Source organism: Poecilia formosa, unplaced genomic scaffold, assembly GCF_000485575.1.
Source record: "Poecilia formosa unplaced genomic scaffold, Poecilia_formosa-5.1.2 Scaffold15, whole genome shotgun sequence".
NCBI classification, from domain to species: Eukaryota; Metazoa; Chordata; class Actinopteri; order Cyprinodontiformes; family Poeciliidae; genus Poecilia; species Poecilia formosa.
This window is the reverse complement of record NW_006799954.1, coordinates 1,553,815-1,580,392: the sequence shown is the minus strand read 5'-3', so window position 1 is coordinate 1,580,392 and position 26,578 is coordinate 1,553,815. Positions and strand designations below refer to the sequence as shown.

The 26,578-nt window shown below is 38.5% G+C and overlaps 1 protein-coding gene across 1 annotated transcript in view; it reads right to left on the bottom strand.

Annotated features, from left to right (window-relative positions):
* Positions 1-2,371: 2,371 nt before the first annotated feature.
* adgrb3 (adhesion G protein-coupled receptor B3) overlaps positions 2,372-26,578 on the bottom strand; it is a 123,344-nt gene continuing 99,137 nt past the window's right edge. Inside the window, exons 17-30 of the mRNA XM_016668552.1 lie at positions 25,956-26,198; positions 25,685-25,787; positions 17,041-17,191; positions 15,163-15,232; positions 14,676-14,742; positions 12,977-13,062; positions 12,223-12,321; positions 11,760-11,931; positions 11,530-11,625; positions 9,581-9,620; positions 6,879-7,558; positions 6,720-6,755; positions 5,785-5,889; positions 2,372-3,440 (exon numbers count right to left, since the gene is read on the bottom strand). Coding sequence (XP_016524038.1) covers positions 3,252-3,440; positions 5,785-5,889; positions 6,720-6,755; positions 6,879-7,558; positions 9,581-9,620; positions 11,530-11,625; positions 11,760-11,931; positions 12,223-12,321; positions 12,977-13,062; positions 14,676-14,742; positions 15,163-15,232; positions 17,041-17,191; positions 25,685-25,787; positions 25,956-26,198 — 2,137 coding nt within the window. The 3' untranslated portion in view covers positions 2,372-3,251. The remainder of the gene's footprint in view (positions 3,441-5,784; positions 5,890-6,719; positions 6,756-6,878; positions 7,559-9,580; positions 9,621-11,529; positions 11,626-11,759; positions 11,932-12,222; positions 12,322-12,976; positions 13,063-14,675; positions 14,743-15,162; positions 15,233-17,040; positions 17,192-25,684; positions 25,788-25,955; positions 26,199-26,578) is intronic.

Genomic DNA, 26,578 nt, shown 5'->3' with positions numbered 1-26,578 from the left:
AAGAAAAAAAAAAAAACACTCTAACAAAGCCAATAACAGTAGTGGATATAATTAACCCAATTATGTCTCGTAGTCTAAATTGAAAGGCACTGTGAATTCATACAGTTATTGTGCTGAATGAACTCCGAATTTCATCACTTTTAATTTGTGTGCAGACAACGTTAGAGGACTCCAGAGTCCTCATTCCAGTCCACCAGGGATCATTCTCTGTTTCTTCCTCTTTTTATTCCCCTCTCATGTCCTTGTTCTTCACTGAAAATGAAGTCATGCCTCCTCTTCCTCCTCCCACTTCTTCAGGCACTTCCTCTTCTCCTGTTCGGTGGACCCCCGCATCCCAGATGGGAGAAGGGAGCACATGCTTGCCGCTCCCATTGCCGTACTGCACAGACCAGCAGACAGAACAAACAAGATTTTCCCTCAGCTCTGGCAGCTTCCTCCCATTAGAGCTCTGTGTGGACCTGTCTGTCTGAGGAAGCTGATCTTATCAGCAGAACCCTCAGGAGGCACACAAACATATTAGGGGTTTAAACGTTTCCCAGCCAAATTTGGAAATTGAATATAGTTGGTGGATTGAAGAGAAGAGGCAGAAAACGGTACAGAGCAAATCTTTAACTGTAATTGGAAGTTTTAAGTCACTGATTCAACCTGAGATAAAAGTCAATACAGCAGATGCCTTATAGGGCACTCTTGAGGACCTTTTAAAATGTTCCATCTGTCCAAATTTAAACAAAATCTAGTTACATTTTTTCTTAAAGAGTGAGATTTTAAAGCAGTGGTGTATTTTTGATCATACATTTTCTTAAAGGGATATTTCTGTTTTTGAAGCAAGATTATGGTAATAGGTTGCAAGTAGTTACTAATTCAGATTAGTAAGGATGATGCTAACAACTAGCGAGAGTGGCCAAGACCAAATTATGCTTTTATCATGTACCACAATCCTTTAAAACATCATCACATTTGCACTGTATAGTTATTTACAAAGAAGTTGATGATTACTTACAGGAAATGGACAAAGGAGGATGTGCAACACCTATTATATTCCTCAATAAAACATGTCCTAAGAGCGGAAATTGTAAATTACGGGTGGTAAGATGAGTTGAACTGTATTGGTTCATGAACATATGAATGTACGGCATGAGTGACAGCAGTAAAACTTTCATGACAAGACAGATTTCTTTTTTTAATTTCAAATGTTTGGAAACATTAGATATTTTCTTTTAGGTTGTTTAAGGTTCTTTTAGTGCTGACATTCCTGCTGTGGAATGATATTATTGTCTCTGTAGTGCCTCCAGTATTTGGGAAGAGAACTGCAGGGAGTGTTCCAAAAATAAACATTGTTTTTCAGACCAGCACAGCTTTTTTTTGTTTGTTTGTTTGTTTTGTTTTTTTCATCCCCATCACATGAATTAACTATTATTCTTGAAGAAACAACATGCTGTGTGGCATGTGCGTTGAATACAGTGTGGACCGATGTATGAGTTTATATTTATTATTTAGATTCGACACAAGGTGTGCCGCTATTGCTCTTGCATTATTTTGGTCAGTGCTTTAAAAATGTTACCACTGCTTATTTTAACAATGAGACTTTTTTTTTTTTTTGACTATGTTGATGTCACCAAGTTTACATTTATAAAAATAAAATCTAGTTGTAATTTTACCCTATTATTTAATGTTCATAATCCAGAAAATCCATTTTATGCTTACTTTTAATGACTGATTTGCACTACAAATTTCAAGGATGATGCTTACACCATGAGCTAATTTGTAACACTTATCTCTAGATGGGCTTTAATAAACAGCCCATTTTACTTTAATAGTTCATCATATTGTGTTTTAGTTTAATAAAAATAATTTAATTAAACCAAGTTGTGCTCGAGTCCTAATCAAATAGCATCTAATCCGTCCTTACTGCTCCTGTAACTTTAATTTATTGGATTGTTGGTGGTGCGTTGAGATCCATTTTGTGTTAGCTTTACAAGCAGAAATATCCAACCCTATGAATCATTTCCAGTCTATTATTCATATAACAGAAAAGCAAAGCAATGTAAAAAAAAAATAAAAATGCGTAAAATCGTGTTCATTTAGATTGCTATTATGCTTTTGCTTTTCATATCAATTTGATTTTACAAGAGACGGTTGCTCTGACCAGAAATGTTTCAAATGTTCCAGTTTTAGCGCATTTCATCCAGGAAGATCATAAGTGGTGCACGGCAACCTCGTTTCATTTCCCATTTAAATAGCCATTAGCAGGTGTGTAGCTAACCTCATGTTTACTTCGGTGATACTCATTTGTTTCAGAAAATGTCTCATTCAAGGTGAGTGATGCATTTGACAATCAACACACAACATAAACTTGACACGACCTCTGAAGCAGTACGAACATATTTCCTCTTTTATTTACATTCCTTTTCAAATGTTAACATTTTTCGCTATAACTTCTGGTCAAGTTGGCATTTTTTTTTCCTCATTAAAATAAATTGGCACAAGTAAAACATATGTAGACAAAAGTTTATTTACACCATACAACATTTTTGTTTTTAAATATTTTATACAGAGCTGCAGATGAGAGAGCTTGCTGGGATCCTTCAAGCAGATTCTGCAGTATTAAAGTTGTGAAATATATTATTTATATAAAAGTGAGTATTATCTTTATTGCATTTAAAGCAATGAAGAATGTAGCTTGACAAACATTCATTTTAATATGACAGGAAAAAATCCTCTTTGCCTCCCATGTTTTTATATTATAAAGTAAAAAGTGTAGTAATGGCCAAACGGACTGTTATAAACTTTTTAAAAACTGCATAAATATATACATTGTGCTCCCAGGTCCAGTTTTAGGAAATCAAAACTAGACCCGATGAAGCTGGGACGACATGGCATGTCATTTGCTTTGTGAGGTTTCATTAAGAGAGTTGTTGTTGTTTTTTTTTTTTTCAGCCAATTCCTCCACAGATAATTGGTAACACAGGATGGTAAATATTGTACACCAGGCTGCCCCACACTAAGTACACTAGTGAGAATACAAAAAGTAACACTGATGTTTTTATCCCTTTTTCTTTTACTTTTTTTTTTTCCTCTCTCCCCAGTCCTTATATTGTATTGGCACATTATGTCCCTGCCACGCTCGTAAGATCCAGATATGTTTGCCAAGGCTGTTAGAAAAGTCTGTTGCTTTAATCAGTGCAAAATACATCCCCTTCTCCTCCTTTCCAAGTTTGCATTTTTTTTCCCCTCTCCATCTTCTTCACCCTTCACACTTCTGTCTGGAAGTCTCCTTCCTGGACATCTAAGGGTAGGTTGACACACTTCTCCCACTCTGCAGCCGTCATCTCCAGTGAGTCCTTGGGGTCGGATTCTAGTACATTCATAGTGGCGTAGTTCTGGTACTCACAGGCTGGATTGTAGCTCTCCCATGGATTCTGTTTTGGCATTGCCTTGTCCTGCGAACACGGCCAACAGCAGGTGTTGTTAGTAGCATGACATCCTCAGCAGCTTAACTGCTACTTGTCTCTCAAAAATTTACTTTTTTTTTTTTTTCCAGTGAGGTCAGTTCATTCAGAAGGGCACTGTATGAGTTCCTAGCATTGCTAATTGAAAGTAATGAATTAATGCTGGGAGAAGCATCGAATAACAAAAAGATAATGGCAGTGTATTAAATGGGAACATGCGTACTATTAACATGGAGCAGATCTCTGCTTTCCTCAGCTCAGAAACTAGAGCACTGGATGTGTTGCGTGTGTGAGCCATTCATTCGCCTGAATGTGCTCTCACTGACAGTCCCAAAGACATTAGTGCAAATAAGGGAAAGAAGCGGCTCCCCATCAGGGAATATAAAATGGATACTAATGTTTGCTGCCAGCTCTGCAATAGATTCATTTGGGGGGGAAAAGGAAAATAGGGGAAGTAAGTAGTTATTGTTTTCTACAAAAAAAAAAAAATAAAATAAATAAATAAAAAAATGTATTTGCACTGTAACTAGGCAACGGTCCTGAAGCTGCAATGTACTGCAGAGGTGACTAAAACTGGGAGGGTGGTAATATGAAGTCAAAAGGCTACTATTTATAGTGATGTAAAGTAGTTTTAAAAAGACATTTCCCTGTTTTTGCTTTTCTGTCATGCCTCGATGTTTTCATATCATCAGGTTCATTTTGACATCAAAAATATTCCGAGTAAATGCAAAATGCAGTTTTGCAATAATGATTTCATTTCTTTTGTAGGATTTTTAAAATCCAGTCACAATGGATGGTTTTCAAGCATTAACAGCATGCTATTTTTTTTTTGTTCGTTTGTTTTTTGAGTCAGTCAAGAGGTGGACTTGTGAGAGAACCTCAGGTTACTGTCTCACTTCAGTTTGCTCGAGCCTAATGTCACAAACTAATGGTTTGGGATTTTCTGGTAGAGAGCAGAATTTATGGTTCCATCAGTTGTGAGAAGTAGCGTAGGCCCTGAAGTAGCACTGCAGTCAAAGACCATCACACTGCTGATACAATAACAGTCCTTTGCTCTTCTTGGCATCGCTGCTCTAGTTTTACAACAGAGTAAATTAGAGGACCATCTCCCCAAAGCATTCACGTTTATATTTTCTCTCCACAGAATATTGCTTCGACCTTGGAACTATCCTATGCACAGTATCTTTAACAAGTCTCTTTCTTTTTGTTGAATCGTGAATACTAACCTGAGGTGAAACAAGGACGGCCGGAAAGGCTTTAGATTTTGTTTTGTCACCTTTTGTGATCGACTGGAGAAGCTGCTGATGCACTCTCGTGGGAAGGTTCTTCATTGCTACGTGTCTTTCCCATTGATGGATAGCAACTTTCATTGTGGTTCACTGGCATCCCAAGAGCTTATAAATGGCTTCTGTCTCAGAGCAATCAAACCTTGTCACAGATAATACAACTGAGCACAAATGTCCCTAGAAAATGTGGTTAACCCCCCGTTGTTTTATTATTTAACAGGAGGGGTGATTTCTTTTTCAAACAGGGTCAGATTAGAGTGGATGACTTTCTTTGCTTTGGTCAATTAAATAATTTAAAAACAGATTTTTGTATTTACTCAGGTTATCTTCGGTATCAACTTTATTTAAAATGTTGAGGTGAGGCAAAGAGCAAAAACAGAAGTAATATATCTTCACAGCGCTGTATCTGATATGGCTTAAGTGTTCGGGAAAAAAAAAAAAAAAAGCTCGGCTCATCTCAAACAGATGGATTAAGTCTGATGTCCCCATTGTCTACACATCCAGTCAGGTGTGTAGACAGATGGTGAGCCTTTTGGTTTGCAGCAAGGTCATGAGGTATTGCATAATTATCCCGACTTCTTAATGGAGTCAAGTCCCACCTCCCACACAGTTGCAGAGAGAGACTCCCCTTATTAGGCTAATACTTATGTAATTGCTGATATCATAAATAATCTGCCATGCATTAATGAATAAAAAAAATGATGGGTTTGCTAAGTAGATAAATGTGCATGTAAAGAAAAGTGCATTTATGGGCCTTGCATTGGAATGGATGCACTCCACTATAGCAAAATTGCCAAAGATTGTGTTTTTTTTTTTTTTAATTTATCTTATTTTTCTTGAGACTCGCCTTGTTCTTCAAGGCTTCTCAGAGGCAGCCCCTCTGCTGATTGCAGGCACATTAGATGTAGAAAGGCACACTTTTGCTACATAACCACTCATTTGCACAATCACACGTAAATGTGTCCTGCACCAAGTATCTAAATAGATCATTTGGATGTTGAGTTCTTTATTTAGCTGACAGCCACCCCCCTGGGTTTCCTGTTACTCACCATGCTGCCCATATTTGGTATGTCTCGAAATCGGTCCAGGGTTTGAAATTTCTGATTCAGTTCCTGGAACAGCTCCATGTGTCTTTTCCTGGTGTGCATGACTTTCTGCAATGGCAAGGGTTTTTGCTTTGGTATTGACAGCCAATAATGGAAATGCATCTTCCTCTCCACCCCCTCCACCTCTGATCAATTTGTTAGTGTCATGGTAGTTTACTTAGAGGCCAGGTCTGAAACAAATTTACTTTCCTCTGCATACACAAGAATGACTGCCAAAATAAAGGAAACACAGAGATAACTTAGATAGGTTTATGGGACACCGAATGCTTAAACATAAATGTTTTGTGCTAAACCACCAGGGCTTTGTTGGTGTAAAGGAAATCCTTTTGATAAACCTTGGCACAAATCTTCCATTTGAAGTGTTTGTGTGCATCTACGCTAAAAACGCAACCAGAGCCAAAGTAGCTGCCGGAAGCAACATGTTTCCCGTGTTTTGACAGAGATTACAAATTATATATGCAGTAAAGCTTTGACAATGCAAAAGGAAATACTAAAAATCTGCCAAAGGGGGTTTGATTATGTACTTGCAAACCAATATTTTTATTGCTGACCAGTGATAAAATCAGATGTGAAATGTGCAAATGACTTTAAAAGCATACAGTTTGAAAATCAACATATAGCTAATGGATGAAGGAGATGGAGGAGGGTAAAATGTTGATGAGAGCTACTGCCCTGTTTGTCAGTTGACAGCCTTGCTTTTACCTTAACTACACAGTGAGTCTATAAATCCTGATGAGTCAAGGCTATGCTACAGCAATAAGCTTAAGAGGGACAACAGACACTACTAAATCAAATGGCTAACACAGCTGCAAAACAGCCTTTTACACATAAATAGCTAAGCTTGACTTCAGGAAGATTTATCTTTTTTTTTTACGTACCTCAAAGTCTAGATCGGAATATCTCGACTTTCTTCTCTGTTAGGACAAAAATGAAAGGAGTCATCTTAGTAAGTCGTCAGAACACTTCAGCAATAACATAAATATTTGGCAAGGTGGAATTTGGTGTTGCTTGTGTTTAATCCGCATGACAATATGTACCTCCAGGGAGCTCATTGATATCGTGGAGCCAGTGTCACTCCGAGATAGGCCCCCAGTTTCCTCCATTTCTGCAAGGAAGTTCTTAACAGCTGTGCGAGGTTCAAAGGGCAGGGTTTGCATCTGCTCTGGAGCACTAGGATACTGGTGCTCCAGGTTCACATTCATGTGGTCCATGCCCAACGGGTTGATATTGAAGTCAGGGCTTATCTTGTAATGCTTTAGCCTCTCATGGGGCAGTGTATCCATGGCAGCGGTCATCTTGGGCTCCTCTTTAATAAGGGTGGGCAGGGTGGCCGACCCCGACACTACTCCCGCCGAGGCGCGAGGCATGACTATGTAGTCCGTCTCCATCATTTGGCCGTGCGTCGGGCGGCCCTCCATGTCGTGGCCGCCCATGTCGTGGTCGCTCTGGCGCATGCCGTCGTCGGTGCACAGGTAGACTGTGCGGCGCATGTCGGCATTGCTGTCAGACATGCACTGGTCTTTCAGGTCGCCAATTCCTACTGGCATGTGCAAAGCTGAAGGCTGCTGGATTATCACTTTGGAGATGATGTTGCCTGGCAACGTGGAGTAGTTGAGGCCCTCAGGCGCTTTCTCATCCTCCTCATCGTTGAGGGAAATGCGGGAGAGCGTGCCTGTTATGGTGGCAGCACGACACGAGCCCATGTCCTTGTGGAGCGCTGGAGGGCAGGGCGATACAGATATTAGTTTGTTTGCCTAATCAAAGGAACTTTAATGTCTTAAACTTTGCAAAATGACAACAAAAGAACAATCAAAATTCAAAGCAATATTAGTGATCGTTAAGGGAGGTGGTAGTGTCGAGGGAAAACTGCGATCATAGAACGCGTAAGTATGAAAATGCTCTGTGTGTGATATTACGCTAAATACAAAAAGATACAACAACACTTTGAAATCTCAAGAGAATGTTGCTGTAAATAAGAAAGTAGTTTCATTCTCTCCTTGAAATCCCCTCAGGTTTGCTAATGCTAAGTTGGTGATTGGTGATGACCTGATAAAGCACCACATCCAGTGATTTGCAAAAATATTGATTCTTTTTCATATTGTGTCACATTGCAACCCAGAACTCTAATGTATCATGTGATATCACATGACAAAATAACACAAAATACCGCATACTTGTAAAGTGGAAGAAATATACTTTTTCTCTTGCTGCTGTTTTACAAAGTTCACGTTGTGACCAAAAACTTTGGGACCATAACGCTCTCTCGCAGCTCCTCCCGAGTTGCCATGAGCCTCTTTGCTGCTTCTCAGAAATGCTCTCCCTGCCTTAAACCTTAAGACTTTCACACTTTGACTTTTGGGAGGCGTTGGCTACACTGGATTTTATTCAGGCTTACAAGAGTAAAAGTGGCTCAATATGTACAGATGCCACATTCTCAGACTTATCTGTAAGAAAAGACACTTTTGTTCTTTCTCATCTACTTCACAGTCATGTGCTGCGTTAAATCCAGATTTAAATGCATCGAAGATCGTCATGGTGAAATTAAAAGTTCAAATGGGTGCAGTACCTGTAAAAAGTTTTCACCTCTGTGGATGTTTTAACTTTTTTATTTTTATTTTTATCATGTTTACAAACCAATCACGACAATCAAAATGTGCCTTTTTTGACAAAAAAAAGATAATTACAAAATAATAACAATTACATAAAATATTTTACAGAAAACATGTGACTGCATAACTATTCATGCCCTTTAAGCTGAATGACCTAATTGAACAAAACCAGACAGTTGGAGCCCTGAGTGCAATGACCGTGTCTTAAGTGATTGTAATATAAAGACACTTGTTTCTGGACGGTCACTCCACTGTGTAATCAGTGTTCCTGGCTGCCATTCCAGCGTGAAGACAAATTAAAACACCAAGCAAATTAGACATGTGGTTATTGAAAAGTCAGGGGACTGGATAAAAAAAAAGGCTAAAACACCCAAGGGTTTGAATATTTTTTCATTCAGCACTCTATGAATAACTTTTGCAGGACGTTTCACCTGTGAAAATACCTGTTTTCTTTCACTGTCATAAACATAAAAACTGCAGACTGACAGAATTATCTGAGCAACGTACCTCTGGACAGTTTTCATTTGGTCTCAAATTTGGTCATGATTTATAAATGACACCTGTCAGCTCAGCCTCCTGCTACCAGGTACAGCACATCCACTTTAGCGCGCAAGACAGCACCATGTAAGTCAAGCATGCCAGACAGCCGCTTTAGCCTCAGTATCTCGCTGAGCTCTGAATAATGGTCAGCATAGTAATTCCTTTAAGCTCCATTTAGGATGTGCTCTTCACTGGTTTAGAAGAGGCTGGAGATAGATGATGCTTCAGTCTAGTGCCTGTTGCTACTCCCATTTAAATTGGGGGAAGCTTATATGCTTTTTCTGTTGATAGTTCTCTTTTTTTTTTTAAACGTTTCTAGTGATCAATCCTATCCCTTTTCCATGACAACATTAATGTGTAAATAAGAGAAACATAACAACGGATAGCAGATATACGAAAACGCTGAGCGTTCCAGTAGTTTTGTTTCTGATGTTTTCTTCTCACAATAAAGTTTGGTGTTTTCAGAACTGTGGAAGGTTCCTGTGGGGCTGTGTTGGTTGTTACATAACCTGGGCTGTTTTCTTACTGTTTACACCTTTTTCAACCAGAGCTAGGGGAATCTTGTTAGTAAGACACCATATGTTCTGTACCTGATCGGCAGGCGATGTCCACATCTTTCTCAAAGTCTGTCTGTAGAAAGAGAACAGTTGGCGGTAAGTTTCACCTCATATATTATACATTTTATTCTGAACAGTGCTTTCCACGTTTATGTGCGCAGTCGGGTAACATGATTTTAAATGCTTTAAGTTAGCTATTTTTGTTTTTAGTGCAGCCGGATCAAGTACAACTGAAAAGAATTTTGAAAAACGTGACCTGAAACTGGAGTTAAGTGGGAAAAAAAAAAAAAAGAATCATGTTAAGAAATGTATTTTCTTTAAACATTCCCGGGGGTTCCATCTGTCCTACAGGACATATCAAACTAAAACATTTTTAATACATATGTTCCTGAAGTTGGTAGGAGTGACATTACTTGTTTTTTCTTCTTCCTTTTAGGTATAAATCTGGCATGACACAGGTGCCCATTTCTCTTATTTATTCTTCAAAATGAGAGAAACAAGAGAACATGCTATTCGAGGTTTAGGATGTCTTCATGAATAAGGAAAAGACTTCGAGAAAATAGTTATTCATCAAACTTGTTGAAATATATCGTCAAAATGTTTTTAACACCAGATCTGAGATGATTCCAATGCCCACAAGAAACAACAGAGGGAGCCATTTTAGCCTCTGTTTAAAGGGTTTTAACTATATCAAAAAAGACATCAAAAAGGCAGCCTTTCTCTTCTTTTCAACAGTTTGATATAAACTATATAACAAAACAAAACAAAAAAAACATTTATGGAAAAATGTACACACAATATCAGCTGCCTCTCCTGCAATGACTCAACAGATACATAGCTTAACAGTTTGATGCATTCAATAAAAGGAACTCCAAACAGGGTGGATTCATATTTTACTTCTTCACAGCAGCAGATCAACAGCTGGTAGCCTTGCTGTTTTTTTTATTTTTTCTCTTTTTCAAGCAAACAACAAACCGTCAAACAAAACCAGATTGGCATAGTTAAGCAGTACTCAAATCTAAACTGCTCAGCTAAGCACACAGGATTTCACTTTTTATTGTTTCAATAGTCAAAATTAACCCTCTAGTGTGTTCCACCGCCTGCCGTGCGAGGTATGGTCAAAACTCTCAAATTTAATGTGACAAAGATACAAACATTTCATTGTTGCTGCAGCAATAGAATTATGGTCCTAAAATACGTCTTTAGCCAGGATCTGCCAATAAACGTGACGGGTGCTACATGCTGTGCAAGAAAATAAAGCAGCAACTCAATCGTAGCGAGCTATAAAAATCAATATAAAAAATTTATTATTATTATTTCCAAGTAGCCGAAACAACATTAGTTCTTCCTTTCTGCTTCAAGGAAGGAAAATAAATGCAGCTGAAGCAGTTGCAAAGCTCACCGCTAACAGACTGTATGTCAGCAGCCTTGACACCATTCTGCTAATGTGTGAAAACTGTACCACTCAAATGGCTATGAGAATCTTAATGGCAGATCATCGCTTTGAGTTGCCAATGACGGGACTGTGCAGCATCAAGATACTGTTGTCCTCTTCCAAAGGTCAGGGAGGGTAGCAGTCGCCTGCTTTCCCATGAGAGGAAAACAGAGGGATGCAAGGGAAAGTGACTTTAATTAAGCAGAAAGAAACAATTAGACCTGAGGACTTTGAAAGGGAAACAAAACTAATGCCTTTCATTGTGATCAGAAGTTTTACCTTGCATGTTGTGGCACATTTGTGGTATTTCTTTATTTTTTTTTTTTTTTTTTTAAATCTAAGGAAAATAATGTTACATGTCTAGTTGATAAAAACTAAAAATATGAACAAAAATAAGACAATAGAAATACAAAAAGCAAATAATATGTTTATTCAAGGTTGGTAAAGAACAAAAAGAGTGGTGAAAGTGTTTTATAGGTAACAAAAGAACATTGGGTCAAATATCAGTCTCTCTAATGACTGCAGATAACAGGGTGACTGTGCCTACCATTATCTGAGCATGCCCATTAGGGAAGGTTCCTGTTGCATCACCACTGATTGGATCTTGACAGTTCCTGAGCCGGCATCTGAAAGCGTCTTGCACCTAAACACGAGAGGAATTTCAGTGTGAATAAATTTACTTAACCAAAACATCGACAGGTTTGATTGTTCCAGCAGGACGTTTGCTTTAAATCCCCTGTCAGTAGTAAAGGAATAAACAAGGCGGATTGATTCTACCTCTCTCCGTAGGATGCAGTGCACCATCACAATGACGAACCCCTGCAAGGAGTCAAAGACGGCAAAGAGGATCTGGAAGAGAATGGAACGCTTGTCCGTCATGGCGAGCACGGCGGACATCCAGGTCAGAGCCAGCAGGGGTAGGACGACACAGGAGCTCCACAGCGACGCCCTGGAAGAAGAGAGGAAGGATTTTTTTGTGCGGGAGATAAACGAGATAAGGTCCGGAGATCTGAGTTAAATCTCCATGACGACCTCTTTCCTCCAGAATGATGGTGGGACTTTGCTCTGCATACTGATGTTTACGTAAGCTGGTTTCAAAAGCTCCCCCACACTGTAGTTCTGAGGTACTGTGGGTGCATCTGGAAACTGAATTTAGCGCACCCTGCAGTGGACACCCTGTACATAAAGAAACTCCCCGCAGCATCGTTTTATTGATTCACAGACACTGACAGGCACTTACATTGCATTGCTTGCTGTTGTTGCTGATAAAGCAGTTGTTGATACAACACCGCATTTGGCACACTTGAGAGTTAATCCTGTATGCGGCTCACTCATCTGTCTGTGGGACACAAGAGACATTGGGACAACATCATGACAAACAACTCTGACATCCACCTGACTTCTCTTTTCCTCCGTCATCCTGTAACAACAGTATGGCCGGTGAGTGCGTGGGTGTTAAAGTCATTTTCATCTTGGACTCATTCTGCCAGAGAAATACAAAGCCGTGTCACTCCCAAGAGGGAACTAGCCTCTTTATGCCTCTAATTTATTTTTTTTTCCAACATAAAATAAAAAAGTAGGTGCAGATCTCCATATGTGCATGAAAATAATCAACGCATGCAATATTTTTACAATAATATTCAAATGATTAGAATTTATTCCAGTAAATCAACTCAGTGATACACATTATATGGATACACAGTCTGATGTATTCAACTCTTTCTTTCTGGTATTTTGCTCTAATTTTGTGCTTACAGCAAATGAAAACATGATATTTAAGATTAGAGTACTATATCAGACCAATAAACACACGTTTACAAATTTTTTTTAATGCCTTGTTAAAGGTTATTTTTCAAAGGTCACTTTTATTCCGGCAAACAAGCTTCACTGGAATAAACATTCTAATTTATTGAATATGACTGTATTTCAAAAAAAATGTTGATATTCAAAAATGAAGAAGAAAAACTGGTACTAACAAGGATGTGCTGTCATACCCTGCACGATGCTTCAGCTTCTTGTCCAGGATTCCATCTCTGGACACTAACTTATTGAATACCAAGATACCGATCACCATGTTGACCTGTTAGAACAGAGGGAAGCAGAACATGCAGACTCAGACGACTGATGTCATTATTCTGCAAAGAGCTTTGACCTCTAGCTTCTGTTGTTTGCTCTTCTCTATGACATTTCAGGCAATGGATGAGACATGGCTTGCACACTCATCCCATCCCAGTACCCCGAAGAAAAAAATCTGCCTGTCAGATTGGCCACATCACACTCACAAAATTCAGTTTATTTTCGGGGAATTTTATGGGTTCGAGCAATATAAAGACGAAGATAGGGAACAGACACATGAGTGGGTTATATAAAGCAATATCCTGAGCTCTAAATAAATCATGGAGAAATGTGAACTGCTTGATTTAAAAAAATAGACTATGCCTTGATTACAAACCCAGAAAGAGATAGCTATTCACCTAAAGTGACAGGTTAGGCAGATACATCAATGCAAAGCTGAAGCATGGAGGTGGCAGCATCTTGGTATGGGGTTTATTTAGCTCAACAAGGTGAAGTAGACAGGAGAATGGCTTAGGATAAATGCAACAGATTTAAGATGAGTTGGGGGCAAAGATTCACCTTTCAGAAACAGAGCTGCCCCAAATACAGTAAGAGTTGCAACTGACTATTTAGATCAAAGCATATTTGGCAGTGAGAATAGCCAAGTCAAAGTTCAGACCAAAATCCATTTGAGAGTATTTAACAGTATTTGAGTAGTCATGTTTCCAGACATTCTCCATTTCATTTGACTGCACTTTAGAAGAATAGCAAAAATGTACTAACCTTGACCCAAAATAACTACAGAGGTAATAGAAATACACCCATGTCGTTCTTCAGTTTGCATCTTCAAAAAACAATTGTGTTCTACTTTGTGTTGATGTAGCCCACAAAAAAAAGCATTCAAATGTAAAAGAAGCACTAATAAAAGATATTGAAATGTTCTCCCAACAGCACTATGGTGTTTGGTTGCTGTAAGGAGCAGTGGAGGTAAAGCATCAGTACAACTGCAACTCGATAACTCCGTGGCATGATATTCTCACTGCAGATGGTCAGACGGGAGCTTGTGTTCCTCTGAAGTCCATCACAAAAGAAAACTACAGCCAAGAAAGGCTTAAAAAGTGTTAATTTTGTTTTTCTTCACTCGAATCAAATTCTACCACAGTATGGAAACCCGACAGTGTTTCCATACACTGGTTACGTTACGCATTACGTTTCTGCCGACTGAGTAATTTAGCAGTCTGGATAATGATGAGTCTGTGGGTCATTTTGTAATTACAACTATGTAAATATAGGGCAATTAAATTAGCCTCCTATGTGAGACGCTGGACAAATCTAAATCATAAATACTTAATAACCCCATTGCTGCATGGGAGACTATTATATGGTGAATAAAAAGGGATTATTTGAACACAGGGCCTGATTGAATGCTCATTACTTTGACTTGGAAACCACATCGCAGTTAAACAGCAATCATATTGAATCATGGCTAAAACAAATGAACATTGTCGTTGGTTAAAATGCTGTTTCATTGCTAATAAAATAACTGATGAAGTGACAAATGCATTCACATTTTTATGTAGATTGTATTATATAAACAAGCAAAGTGGGATAAAGCAGACATCGGTAACCAAGACGTACCAAAACAACAGCTGCTGCGGGTCCAACAAAGGCATACAGGAGCCCACCCTCCAAGGAGAGCCAACAGCTGCGGGGGAAACCAGGAAAAAAACAATTAACTCCCACTACAGCATTAACTTCCACGTTAATGGTGCACTCCAGCACACCATTGTTATTTTGCTCAATTGTCAGCGGAGAGGTGCCATATGTTGTTACTCCACACCCAAAGTTTCACAGAGCAATAAAATGCTAAGGAGATTTTAAGCAGTGTTTATGCATTTGGTTTCCAGCAGAGAGGCAGCTCACATGAAATTGGGGTCTTGCTGTGCTATTTTGAAATTTGATTGGGTTCATGGGACTTTGTTTATGGCTCTATTTAGGATAAGTAAGCCACTGCAGAAGGATTTGATCATTATTCTTAAGTGTTGCCATGAACCCAACGTGTCTGTGTGCGGAATATTAAAAGAGAGGAGTGGGAAAAAAAAGAAGAAAGAAAGCAAAAACTTACTATAAGGGTGTTCCGTAGCCCTTTGTTTTAGTGAATCCCATTGAAATGGCGACAACTAAAGCTGGCAATCCTTTAAAAAAAACAAAACAGAACATTAAATAGTTACTTGAGCAGTTTCACTCACAAGAACATAAATGTACTTCGGTGCACCCAAAAAAGAAGCAAGCCGATGTACCTTCCAGTCGTTAAACAAAGTGCAGCTAAAGTGATTTCATTAGAGACCACAGCATGAGGCTATGCAGACATCTGAGAGTATATGATCAGCTATATTCATTTCACCGTTTTACTCATTGTATTGTAAAAATCCCATTAAGAGGTGACGGAAAAAAGACTGCATGGCGCTTTAACAAAATGGCAGTAGTGCATCACACACAGGAAGCCATATAGCTAGATTTCATCTCTGTATTGTGAGAAATTTCACCACTCTTCAACCTCCCACCCCTTTCCCTAGCAATAGGAATAGAGATTTTTTTTTTTTTCTATGTGGCTCCTCATTATGGATCAGTGTAATTGATTCAGTCTTCACTATTGTGTGCTCGGAATATTAAAGCGTTTCCTCTCCGAGTGGCGCGGGCAGGTGCAATTGATGTAATCAGTTTCCTGGAGGCACGAGCCAAAGACCCCGTGGCCATCCTGTGCCTCTCTGCAGTGCTGAAGAGGTAAAGTGTGCTGAGTGCTCACAAGCATGCCATAAATCAGAGCGCAGCAACAGCGCGGTGTGGGTGCTGTACTGAGGCGAGCTGAATTAAGACACGAACAGTATTGTTTGGGCTGCATGTTGCTTCACGGATGATCTCTGATCATGTCAGCGTCTCGTGTTTGGTTACATGTCAGAAGCGCTGAATGTTTTTCCAGGCTTTGTGCGGGCAAGCCTTTGTTTTTTTGTTTGTTTGTTTTTTTATTTAATTTTCATGCATCTTTTCTTAAATGTTACTTGCCTGTGGTTTTGTCTTTCACCAAAATGCCTGCTTATGCTTTTTTTAAGCAGCCCGAGTGATAGTAAAACAGCCTTTGTCCATGTTTTGCAGCAAGCAGTGGCACTGCAATGACTAAGAGAGCCTTGTTTGTTGCTAGGTAACAAGAAGAATGAGAGTGGGCTCTTTCATAATCAGATTGATTTTTTTTTTAAGTAGAGATTTCTCCTGTAGTCTGAAATAAGGAGCTATTTGGACAGGGGATTCAGACTGACATTTATCACATGAAGGAGAAATCTTTGCATTTTGATACAGATAATTTGCCTGTCAGGGTTTATTACCCAATGTGCTTATGTGCTAATATTTTGCACAGTATTTTTTTTAATAGAATCTGCTACGTACAGATTATATTATGCTGTTTGATTACAACCAACTACATTTCTTTCACAGAATACAAAACAAAATTGACTGAGACGTTGCCAAACATAAAAAAATAGAATTTAAACTTCCTTATACTAAATACTGCTTTAGTATGGATTTTTTTTTTTTTAATTTTTAGATGTTTAAACCCCAAACCGTATTCTGCTGCAGTGTACTGTAAATGCCAGGCTCCCACTCTCTCTATCAGACATAAGGTCATTGCAACCTGCTACAGTACAGGAGAGCTGCACCAACACTCCCCCACCCCGATCCCTTCTCACATACACATGCACTCTCTGCTCAAGGCCGGTCTATTTATCCAGTCCTCTGAGAGCTTGACTGAAGCACAAAGGAATCACAACAAAGAGCCTGACAGAATGAAGATCCAGCCGCCCTACAGAGACGACAAGAGCAGCACTCTGAAAAGACGCACAGTTTGCTGTGGAAAGACACCTCGCCGAAAGCTGCTGCTGCTGCTGCTACGAGAAAACGGCAGCTATAAGAAGTGACGTGAGGAGTTCGGTGAAGTGAGCCTCTCACTCACCCCAGCCAAGACACAGGAAACGCTTCCGGATGAGCCTGGTGCGAACCTTCCCTGTCACCGCCATGTAGGACTGCCAGGCTTCCGTAAGGACCCAGCAGAAGGACGCTAGGAAGAAGAAGTGCAGGAAGGCAGTTGTCATGATGCACACACCCTGTTGATGGAAGAAAAAAAAAACAAAAAAACAAGCGTCACAGAGATTTCTTTTAATAAGTGTGGGTTACTTTTAATCCACTGCGCACACTTCTATGCATCTCTAATGCCGCTGAAACACAAAATATTTGGTAGCTCTCAGATTTGTAAATATTCCTGTAAACCGAGAAACTCCCTGCAGATACACAGCAGTTACATTAATGCTCCTTTATTTCTTGGAAGTGCTCTTTGATGAGCATGTGCAGTCATGTAGTAGATGTTGATTATGGCTCGCAGCTAATCAAAACCCAGAATTCAGTTTTTTTTATTCTATGGTCACACGGATGCATCGAAAAAAACAAAACACCAAAAAAAAAAAAAAAAAAAGTTACTCAACAAATAACCGCGTAGTTTACAGCAAATAGACTACATGCTTGGCTTGGGCTCCTTTTGCATGAATTACTGCATCTGTGCTGCATTGCATATAGGTGGCCAGCATGTGTTACATGAAGGAGAAAACTGAGCCCAGCTTGGTTTATCAGCATTTTTCAGCTTTGCTGTATTATTTGGTCTGCTGTCTCTCGTGTTACTCTGAACAATACTCGACATTTTCCAGTTGGGGGTTTAGGTCAGAGAGCTTGATGGTCAGGCAAGCACATATATACCCATGGCCATTAAAGCAGGTGTGGGTACTGTTGGCAGTGTCAGCAGGTGCCAAAACCTGCTGGAAAATGAGTCAGCATCACCAGCAAGCATGTCATCATACTTGCTGGTGAAGGCATGAAGCGCTCTCGGATTTACTGGTGGACAGCTGGGCTGACGTTGGACTTGAGAGAGCACAGAGGACCAACACCAGTAATTGACATGGCTCCCCCAAATCATCACTGGCTGTGGAAACCTAAAACTGGATTTCAAACGACCTGGATTGTGGACTCAGACTCAACTGTTTATTTAGAAATGATGCATGCAGTTTGTAAATATCTGTAGGTTTTAGGATTCTCTTGCTTTTCCACAAACATTTCCATTTTGTCTTCATTTTTGTTTATAAAACAATGACATATTGAGATTTTGCTCGTTGGTTTTATGTCCACTGGAGCTAAATTTAAAACAAATTTACAACCTACTAGACACTACATTATTTATAAAACAGTGAATTACTTTCGTACTATTTTTTTTTTAAACATTTTGTGCAAAGAATGAAACATGGCATCGGTTTGAACTGCAAACATCAGAGGTGCTGAAGGTAGTTCAGCTCAAGTCCCAGCCAGACAAGCTGACACAGAAAGCGATGGCGTAGCATTCCTCTGCACTAACCCTCATTAGTATGCTGGGGATCCCACCTGGAGGCATGTGAGCCAAGGTCAAGTGTTTTACACAGACAGGAGGAGGGGGGGGGGGGGAGCTACAACACTGCTTAAAAAGAAACAGAGCGCATATGTGGTATTTCAAGGCTTGACAACACTGCATCATTTTTTCCATCTTTGCTCCAAATGATTGTAAGAGAGTATTTTAGAAACCGTGTCTATTATACTTTTTTGAGTATAACAGGTGTTTATGGGGCAAAGAAATGGAATCCTATTACTTTACCAAAAGAGCTAAGAAGCACATTCACATTCCAGACGGTCCACACCAAAATGTGAGATCTACCATAAAGTTTACATTCCTAAGGCGGAAGCCGTCCTAAATCCACGAATCCCCTGCAGTGATCAAAGGGTTCACACAAGTCAATAACCCAGAGTTAGTTCATTCCTGGGAACGATATTCTCAAGAGATATTACTAACCTGCACACTGATGTTAATATAGACAAACACTTAAATAGATGCATGTATTAAATTTGAAGACTTCAACTTAAATCTTACAGAGTACCAGAACTCGGATGTGCTGTGAATTTTAAAACTATCCAAACGTCTTGATTTTACTCCTACCTATGGCAAGTGAGTAACTGTGGAATAAAAGTGTAAGGGAAAGTTTACAAATCATTTTTACAATGTTTTATATAAAAAAAAGAATCTAAAAAGTGTGGCGCCCGTCTGTTTGAAGTCCTCTTTATTACTTTGATAACCCCAAAATAAAACAACTGCTTTCAATTGACTGTAAGTTTTTGGTGGGGAATAAAAGTTGTTCATCTTAAATTTTACAGTTATGCACTATTTCGTGTTGGTTAATCAAATAAAATCCCCCCAAATACATTAAAAGTTTGCGGTTATAATATTACAAAATTATACACAATAATACTAACCATTTTAAGAGGAATGAAAGATAACTTGCAAAATTACATTTTGTCTATGTGAATTTACAAATTACTCTAAATCATAATGGTATAAATATCAACTCACACCTTAATAATGTCTCTAAAATATTATCAAATATTTAAGGACATGTAAGTTCTGAGGCAATTACAAGAGTTTTTTTTTTTCTATTTTATAGATATTTTTAAAACAACAGATTTCATCATGCTTTTGCATAGCAAAATTCCTAACTATAGACACTACATATTGTTTAATAAGCTGGAAGTAACAAATAGCCTTTAACTGCAGTGGGGAATGCTAAGCAAACATCAATCATGTCCAGGATGGACAACCTGGCTCAGTGTGATGTCAAATTTATGTTCTGATTTTAAGGTATCAAACAAAAGCGAAACCATGTTAGTTTGGTCCCCGCTCTGCCTCTCAGACTTTCCCCGAAAGCTAGCTGTGATGTGGCTGCTGCTCGTGTGCTGTTCATGGTGCTGAAAATAGAGCCTGCCTTGTTACTTGGAAACAGGTCATTTGCAACTGTTATGTTTCACGGTTCACTTGGATGCCTATGCTATCCAGCCTCATTATTCTAGAACAGTAAAACAGTTTTGTTTTGTTTTTTTTAGAAGGGAGAGAAAGATACAACATGGCCACATTGTGGTCGCACAGATTTGGTACAGACAGTCATACCAAAAAAGATATATAAACCGATAGTTCACTTTGCCCTTTTGAAAGGCAAATGCTGGGAGATGTTGAGCACACTGTGTCGGTATCCATGGAAACAAAGGCACAGAGGAAGAGCCCATATTAAAACGTGGCAGGGCTGATAGACACAGAGGTGAGGGGAGGCAGTGACGGGGTGTCTTCAGGCCAGCTCGGTAATGGCAGTTTTAGATGAGGGGAGAAAATGTGAGGAATTTATTTTTCTGTGGCCTCAATAAACTCCAAAGGTTCAGCTAGGACCTTTCAGTCTTTATCCGCTCCCAGATATTAAGAACTGAAACTATATTGTCAAGCGATCGAAAAAATAAAAATAAAAAACAGCAGCGATGGACTACAGTAGCAATATGGACAGAGAGCAGGCAGTTCCTATGACACACAAATGTAAAATGTGTAGTTAATTGAAATCATATCGTTGGATACTGCTAGTTAAAAGCACTCAATGGATGCCAACTATACTTCCAAAGGAGACTTCTGTCCACAGTTTAGGTTTGTTAACACAAATATTGGTGTGTACTAGTCAAGACATCTTGAAATCTTGAATAATTATCAAAATCTCATCCAACAATGGAAAGAGTACAGCTGAGAAGACATTGAGGACCAACTTAACTGAAAACCCCACCAGGGAGATGACTAACCGGAGCAGGAGCCAAGAGTACCATGATAACCCTGGACGTTTGGTCTTTTGATGGACACTACTGACTGAGGTATATTTCCAGATAATGACAGCTGGAATGAAAAGCACATCTACAAAGTAGAATCTGCATACATTTCTGAGCCATGTTTTAAGAGTTCTATTTGTAAAACCTTTGAAGGTCATGTGTCATTTTCATTCCAGTTCACATTTTCGTTATTTGCTACAGTGTGTTGGCCCATTACAAAGAATCATAAAGGTTCAATTTTTATGAATAATGGCATATTCATACACTTTCTTAATATGAATACAACCTATTTAACAATGTTTAACCACTCATTGCTTGAGATAGGCACTTGAGGACTTATATATCACTGATAAAAGCGTCAAACTTAACAGTTTGTGAAAAGCAGGATATTTAAAATGCATGGCATCAAGGCATACTAGATCTGAAACACACCTGTGGAAAGTCTGGAAGAGACTTTATTTAAAATGCTTTATAACTATGAAAAAAAAAAAAAACCTCATGTGACTTTCTAATTCCAATTCCAATTTGGTCTGACTCAGTGTAGGTGGAAGAGGCTGGTTGTTATTTTGGCTGAAGCACCCTCCCTTGTTGCTTTAAAGAATAGCTGTTTGGGTGGTAAACTTTTTCAAGTGCAGCTAACAAAAGGGTAGCGCTGGTGGAAAAGTGTAAACAATGCTCACAAATATTTAAAAAAATATATTATTTAGCATTACTACTTCTGCTGATCATGAATCAACTTTTTCATTCTTCATAGATAGATTTAATCACTCGTTTAAGTATGGCCAGAAGATTTCTGTTATGTAACTATTAGGGCAATTTGAGCAGACTAAAATTTATGGAATTATAAATTAAATACTCTTAACCTGAAGCAAAAAAGAAAAAGAAAAAAAAAACAAGTATACTGTATGTAGATTATCATTTATTATGGTTAAGGTAAGAAAAGATGATTATTTGCTTTTTTTTTTAAATCTTATGTAAAACACTGTAAATATAATGCATTTTACCATCTTGCCCACAATCATCAGATAATGCAGGATTATATCCTTATAAACATATCTGTTCAACATTTTTAAAACTGATGAAACCTTTAGTTTGGCAACTCAAATCTTCAATAAGATATTTGGACTAAATCATAATTTGCCACATTCACGCAAAGTAAGAATTTCTCAGTGTGTCAGTTTATGAAGATAAGCTTCTCTTATCTTGTTCTTACTGGACTTTCGATGCCTGTGTGTATATGCCCATTAGAGTATTCAGCTTTATGCAATCATCCTAATGCTGCCGGCTTGTTAAATCTGCTTCTTTCTGCTTCCTTCCCTTCCATAAAGCCAGATGAAGAGGGACGGCAGACAGCAGGACAGCGTGGAGACGCACACACAGGTGACTCACTGACTTCCTGCTCCCAGTGGACACCTCCACAGAGAAGAGATGATTTCTATTAGATGACGAGCAACTCTGAATCCACAAACAGAGGAGCCAATTATATGGACTTCTTACAGGCGATGGAGGAAAAACAAGTGAGGCAGTGTCAGGCACCGTGGCAATTAAACCCACACAGGGACTGTGTTTTCTCCTCTTGGTGGCCCACCACTCAAACATGGGGCTCGACTGTACATCTGATCAAACAGATGAAATATTTTTCAAATATTTTTCCCCCCGCAGATTTTCAACTTGGAGCAAAGGTGGAAATGCTGATAATTTCAATGCCCTGGAAGTTGTTTTTTTTTTTTTTGCAACAGCACAAATGTGACTGAATGCATCTACCATATTGTGCTCTTTTTCAACTTGAACTGGATCGTTTGGCTTCTAGCAAGCATTAGAATTCAAAATTTCACAAGTCAGCTAAAGGACACGCTGCCACAAAAAATGTACATAAGATGAAAACTAGGAAATCCGTTTGTATTTGTTCACATCCGGAACACAACATCCTCAAGGTGCAACGTGGTAGTGACGGTATAATGCTATGGGGGTGATTGACTTCACCAAGGATGGAAATAAATACAAAACAATATAGGAAGAAAGGACATTTAAGGCTCCAAAAGAGCCACAAACATGTAGTAAGGCTTAAAAAAAAGCCATTTTCACACTCTTTTCCAGACTTTAAAACTAATTGAGTTTAAGCTTTTTTTCCCCCAGAGAAACATGAACACAAATCCTTTTTTGCAAAGACAATCACTTATCTCTTTGATATTTCATTGTTATTTTACTTATTGCTAATGCAAAAATGTTGAAGGTCGGCCCATTACAAATCACTTGAATTGAATCAAAGTGCCAAAGATCCTTATGGAGTCTATCTAAACCACTTCAAAGTGACATCTTAAGTACGACAGTGGATTTTCTGAAAAGTGTGTCATCTCTTCGATTTTATAGACAGACATCCTGTTAGAGGCCTGCAGAGTGAGTGTTCCATGTTAAGCAATGTTTCTCATAATCAACAAAAGGTGGATGAATAGAGGCCTGATTAAACCTGACAAGGCTTCAAATCAGTTCAGCTTTATAAGAAATGTCCTGAGGCATTGTACATTCATGGAATAAGCTATTACTGTTTGTCAGCTATGCAAGGGCCAGTGAACAAGCAGATGAGCTCATGCAGTTTCTGATATTTTCCGACATTAAAATGATTGGCATGAAATGAATCAGTTTTGTTTCAAGTAACTGCTTATGTGAACTGTGTCACATTTAATGCGCAGCGTTTCAAGAAAATAAACAAGTTTGATTAATCGTAGGATTTTTATGTTAACTTCTTATTTCAAATCATCTATTTATCAACCAATCAGGATTATGGTTCATATTAAGTGGTGCATGGGCACATGGATTTAACAAACACATCTGGATCCAGAGGAGTCACATCATATATCAAATCCTAACCATTACATTTTCAATCTTTCCCATATTGAAGATGGAATGCAGCAGGGAAAGCGACCATCATTTAAGTGCAGTGCATTTATGTTCTGCATTGATGCAGATTGTTGTGGCTGACATGTTAAAGCTCGCTCAGAGTTGTATAGTCATCGTGATGGTGGAAAAGGAGAAGAGTATGGAGGGAAATGTGTTTTAATCACAACCGAAACCATCATTGTAGTACAAGTAAAATTGCACTGCATCCTTAGTAAGAATACATGTAGCTATGTGACATTTTAAGCTCTAACTAAAATGTGTGTAACATGCTTAAAATCTAAACTGACTGCACTGTAGCAAAATCCAAGTGATGAAAAGTTTACCCTGCTAATGAAGCAGCAGACTAATAGACCCTCGATCCATGCAGAGAAAGTGGAAAATGATAAGTTTCAGAATTAAAAAAAGGCCTTTTGCAAAAGGTACAAAGACACTGAGAAAACTGTTATACAATAAAATGCCAGTAGTTGGACAATGCATCTTTCTGTAGAGCTGCCAGATGACTGAGAAGGGCATCTGTGTGGGCAGTTTGTGAATTCAAACTAATTTTTTCTCCCCAAGCAATCTTTTACATCAGCCACTTGTTTACTGCCTGGCTACGACAACAGAGAAAGAAAGTGAGATATTTTAGTGGAAGAAGCCTTCCACTTACAGTTCTCCGGTTTTCTACCTAAAACCTACGGTGGTTCAAGCTGTAGTTACCGGTATGCCTGATGGCATGGTTCTCTTTCTGTACTGCCTATAAAACATATGCTGCAGAACCTCTATCTGCTCATTTAAATAGTTTTAGACTGATCCTGAAATGTGAATCCTGGTGTGTGCAAGGCCTGATTGCAATAAAACCAGATTCAGAGTCATTCAACAGTCCCTAATGTCCATAATTGTACTCTTCTTTATGGGTTCTCAGTTTTAATTGCCTTTAAATCACCTCTTTCAATAACACATTGGACTAATAAAGTTTACCAGAGGGAAATAGTTGTAAGCCAATAACAGTCTTGTCAAGGCTTTAGAACACTTCCGTTTTTTGTTGTCATTATAGGAAAATACTTCCACGAACAAAAAGCAATTTTCTAAAAATCTTTTCCTAATCTGACAAAGCACATTCAAAAGCAGCTATTGAATAAAAACGGTGAATGAATCTGACACTTTCAAAGTGACAGAGAACTGCTAAGTACCAAGAAAAAAGCTTTAATACATGGTAAAAGAAAATAGTGTTATAACCATCTAGTGTTAGTGATGTACTTGATTTTTTTTTTTAAACGTCTTTATTTGCCTTTGGAAATAAGTAATGCCATGTCAGAATCTGTGATGTGTGGTTTTGCCCACTTGAGTTTAGATTTAAATCATTTCAGAGCATGAAGAAGGCTTCATTGGTTAACGCCACACGTTCTCATCATGCAGCTCCAGAGCCACATGTAGCTGTTTAGGACCTCTGCTTTGAATCTTATCTAAAGAGCAAAAACTGTATTGAAAGGAACAATGTTTTCAATCATAAAGGCAATGGAAAAAAAGTGGGTTTAACAGTTTTTCGGGTTAGTTTTATGCAATTCCTGCATGGATGTTTTTTCTTTAGAAAAAGATCAATAGTACAATTTTTTTTTTCAGTCACTTTATGGTATTCACCTCCAAACTATTAATTTATATTATCAAGTAGGGTAAATGTTTTATTTTATTTCATATAAATATGAGAAGAATTTACAATAGTAGCATAAGTCTAAAAAAGCAAGATTTGCTAAAATCTAGAATAAAAATAAATTGTATTTCTCAAAGGATTCTGTCTTTTTTTTGTTTGTCTGTTTTAGCCAAATTTTAAAGTTGCAAAGGCAAAAATGGCTTTTAGAACTGAAAAGACTGGCGACACCTACAATATACTTTATAACCATACAATTGAGGAAGTGTGCAGTTTTGTTAACCATGACTGTAAAAGCGGAGATTCACAGCAAAACATGTCTGTAAACACTTTCCAAACTGTCCCTGCTGTATCTGTACGTGAGACTTACCACATTGTGGGTTTGTGTTTGTCCAACAAGGATTAGTATGTTCGAGCAGACTATAGATAGGCAGAAGTTCAGCAGGATAATGGATCGTTCAGATCGAATATATCTAAAAGAAAAAATACAAGAGAAAAAAAAAAACAGCTATTCTTGAGCACTTTTCAACTGTATGTTTTACTCATAGAACGTGAAATGTAGAAATACCACATCAAATATGTCACAAGAACTTAAATGCATGATATGGCTAAAGCATATGTCTTTGGAGTGATTAATTTACCTCCATAAGATGGCATAGATGACTGCCAGTGTGATCAAGGCGAGGCAAGACAAACCACAGCCAACTATCAGTGTCACAGATGGGACCCCTGAGTACTCCATAGTCTGTTGAGAAGACAGAGACAAACCAGTTGGTGAGAGGGTGTACGCGTGGTTCATGCAGGACAGTAAATCTTTATTATCGCCTGAAGTAGAGAAGCAATCAAAACAAGCACCAATCTGAAACCCAATCCACAGAGGGCCCCTTAATTAACTGGGAGGTTTGAGGTGTACGCGTGGGCTTTGGATGCATACCACAAAAAAAAGGGTTTCTGTTTCAGAGTAGATAGATGTTAAATAAAATAAAAAAAACAACAACAAAAAAAAAAAACAATAAAAACCCATTGAGTGGAAAAACAGTATTATTGTTTAATTCTGCAGGTCTGCATCTCAAATTTAGGGAACTGGAACCCAAACAGACAAATGTATAACAACACATAAACACATACATTCATATTTAAACTTATACACAGACATATATCAACATATATCATAGATTTGCACACTGGAGAACCTTCCACACCCTCTGTACAAGGTGTTGACCAATCAGGGGCTTGTGGACTAATCACAACCTACAGCTATATA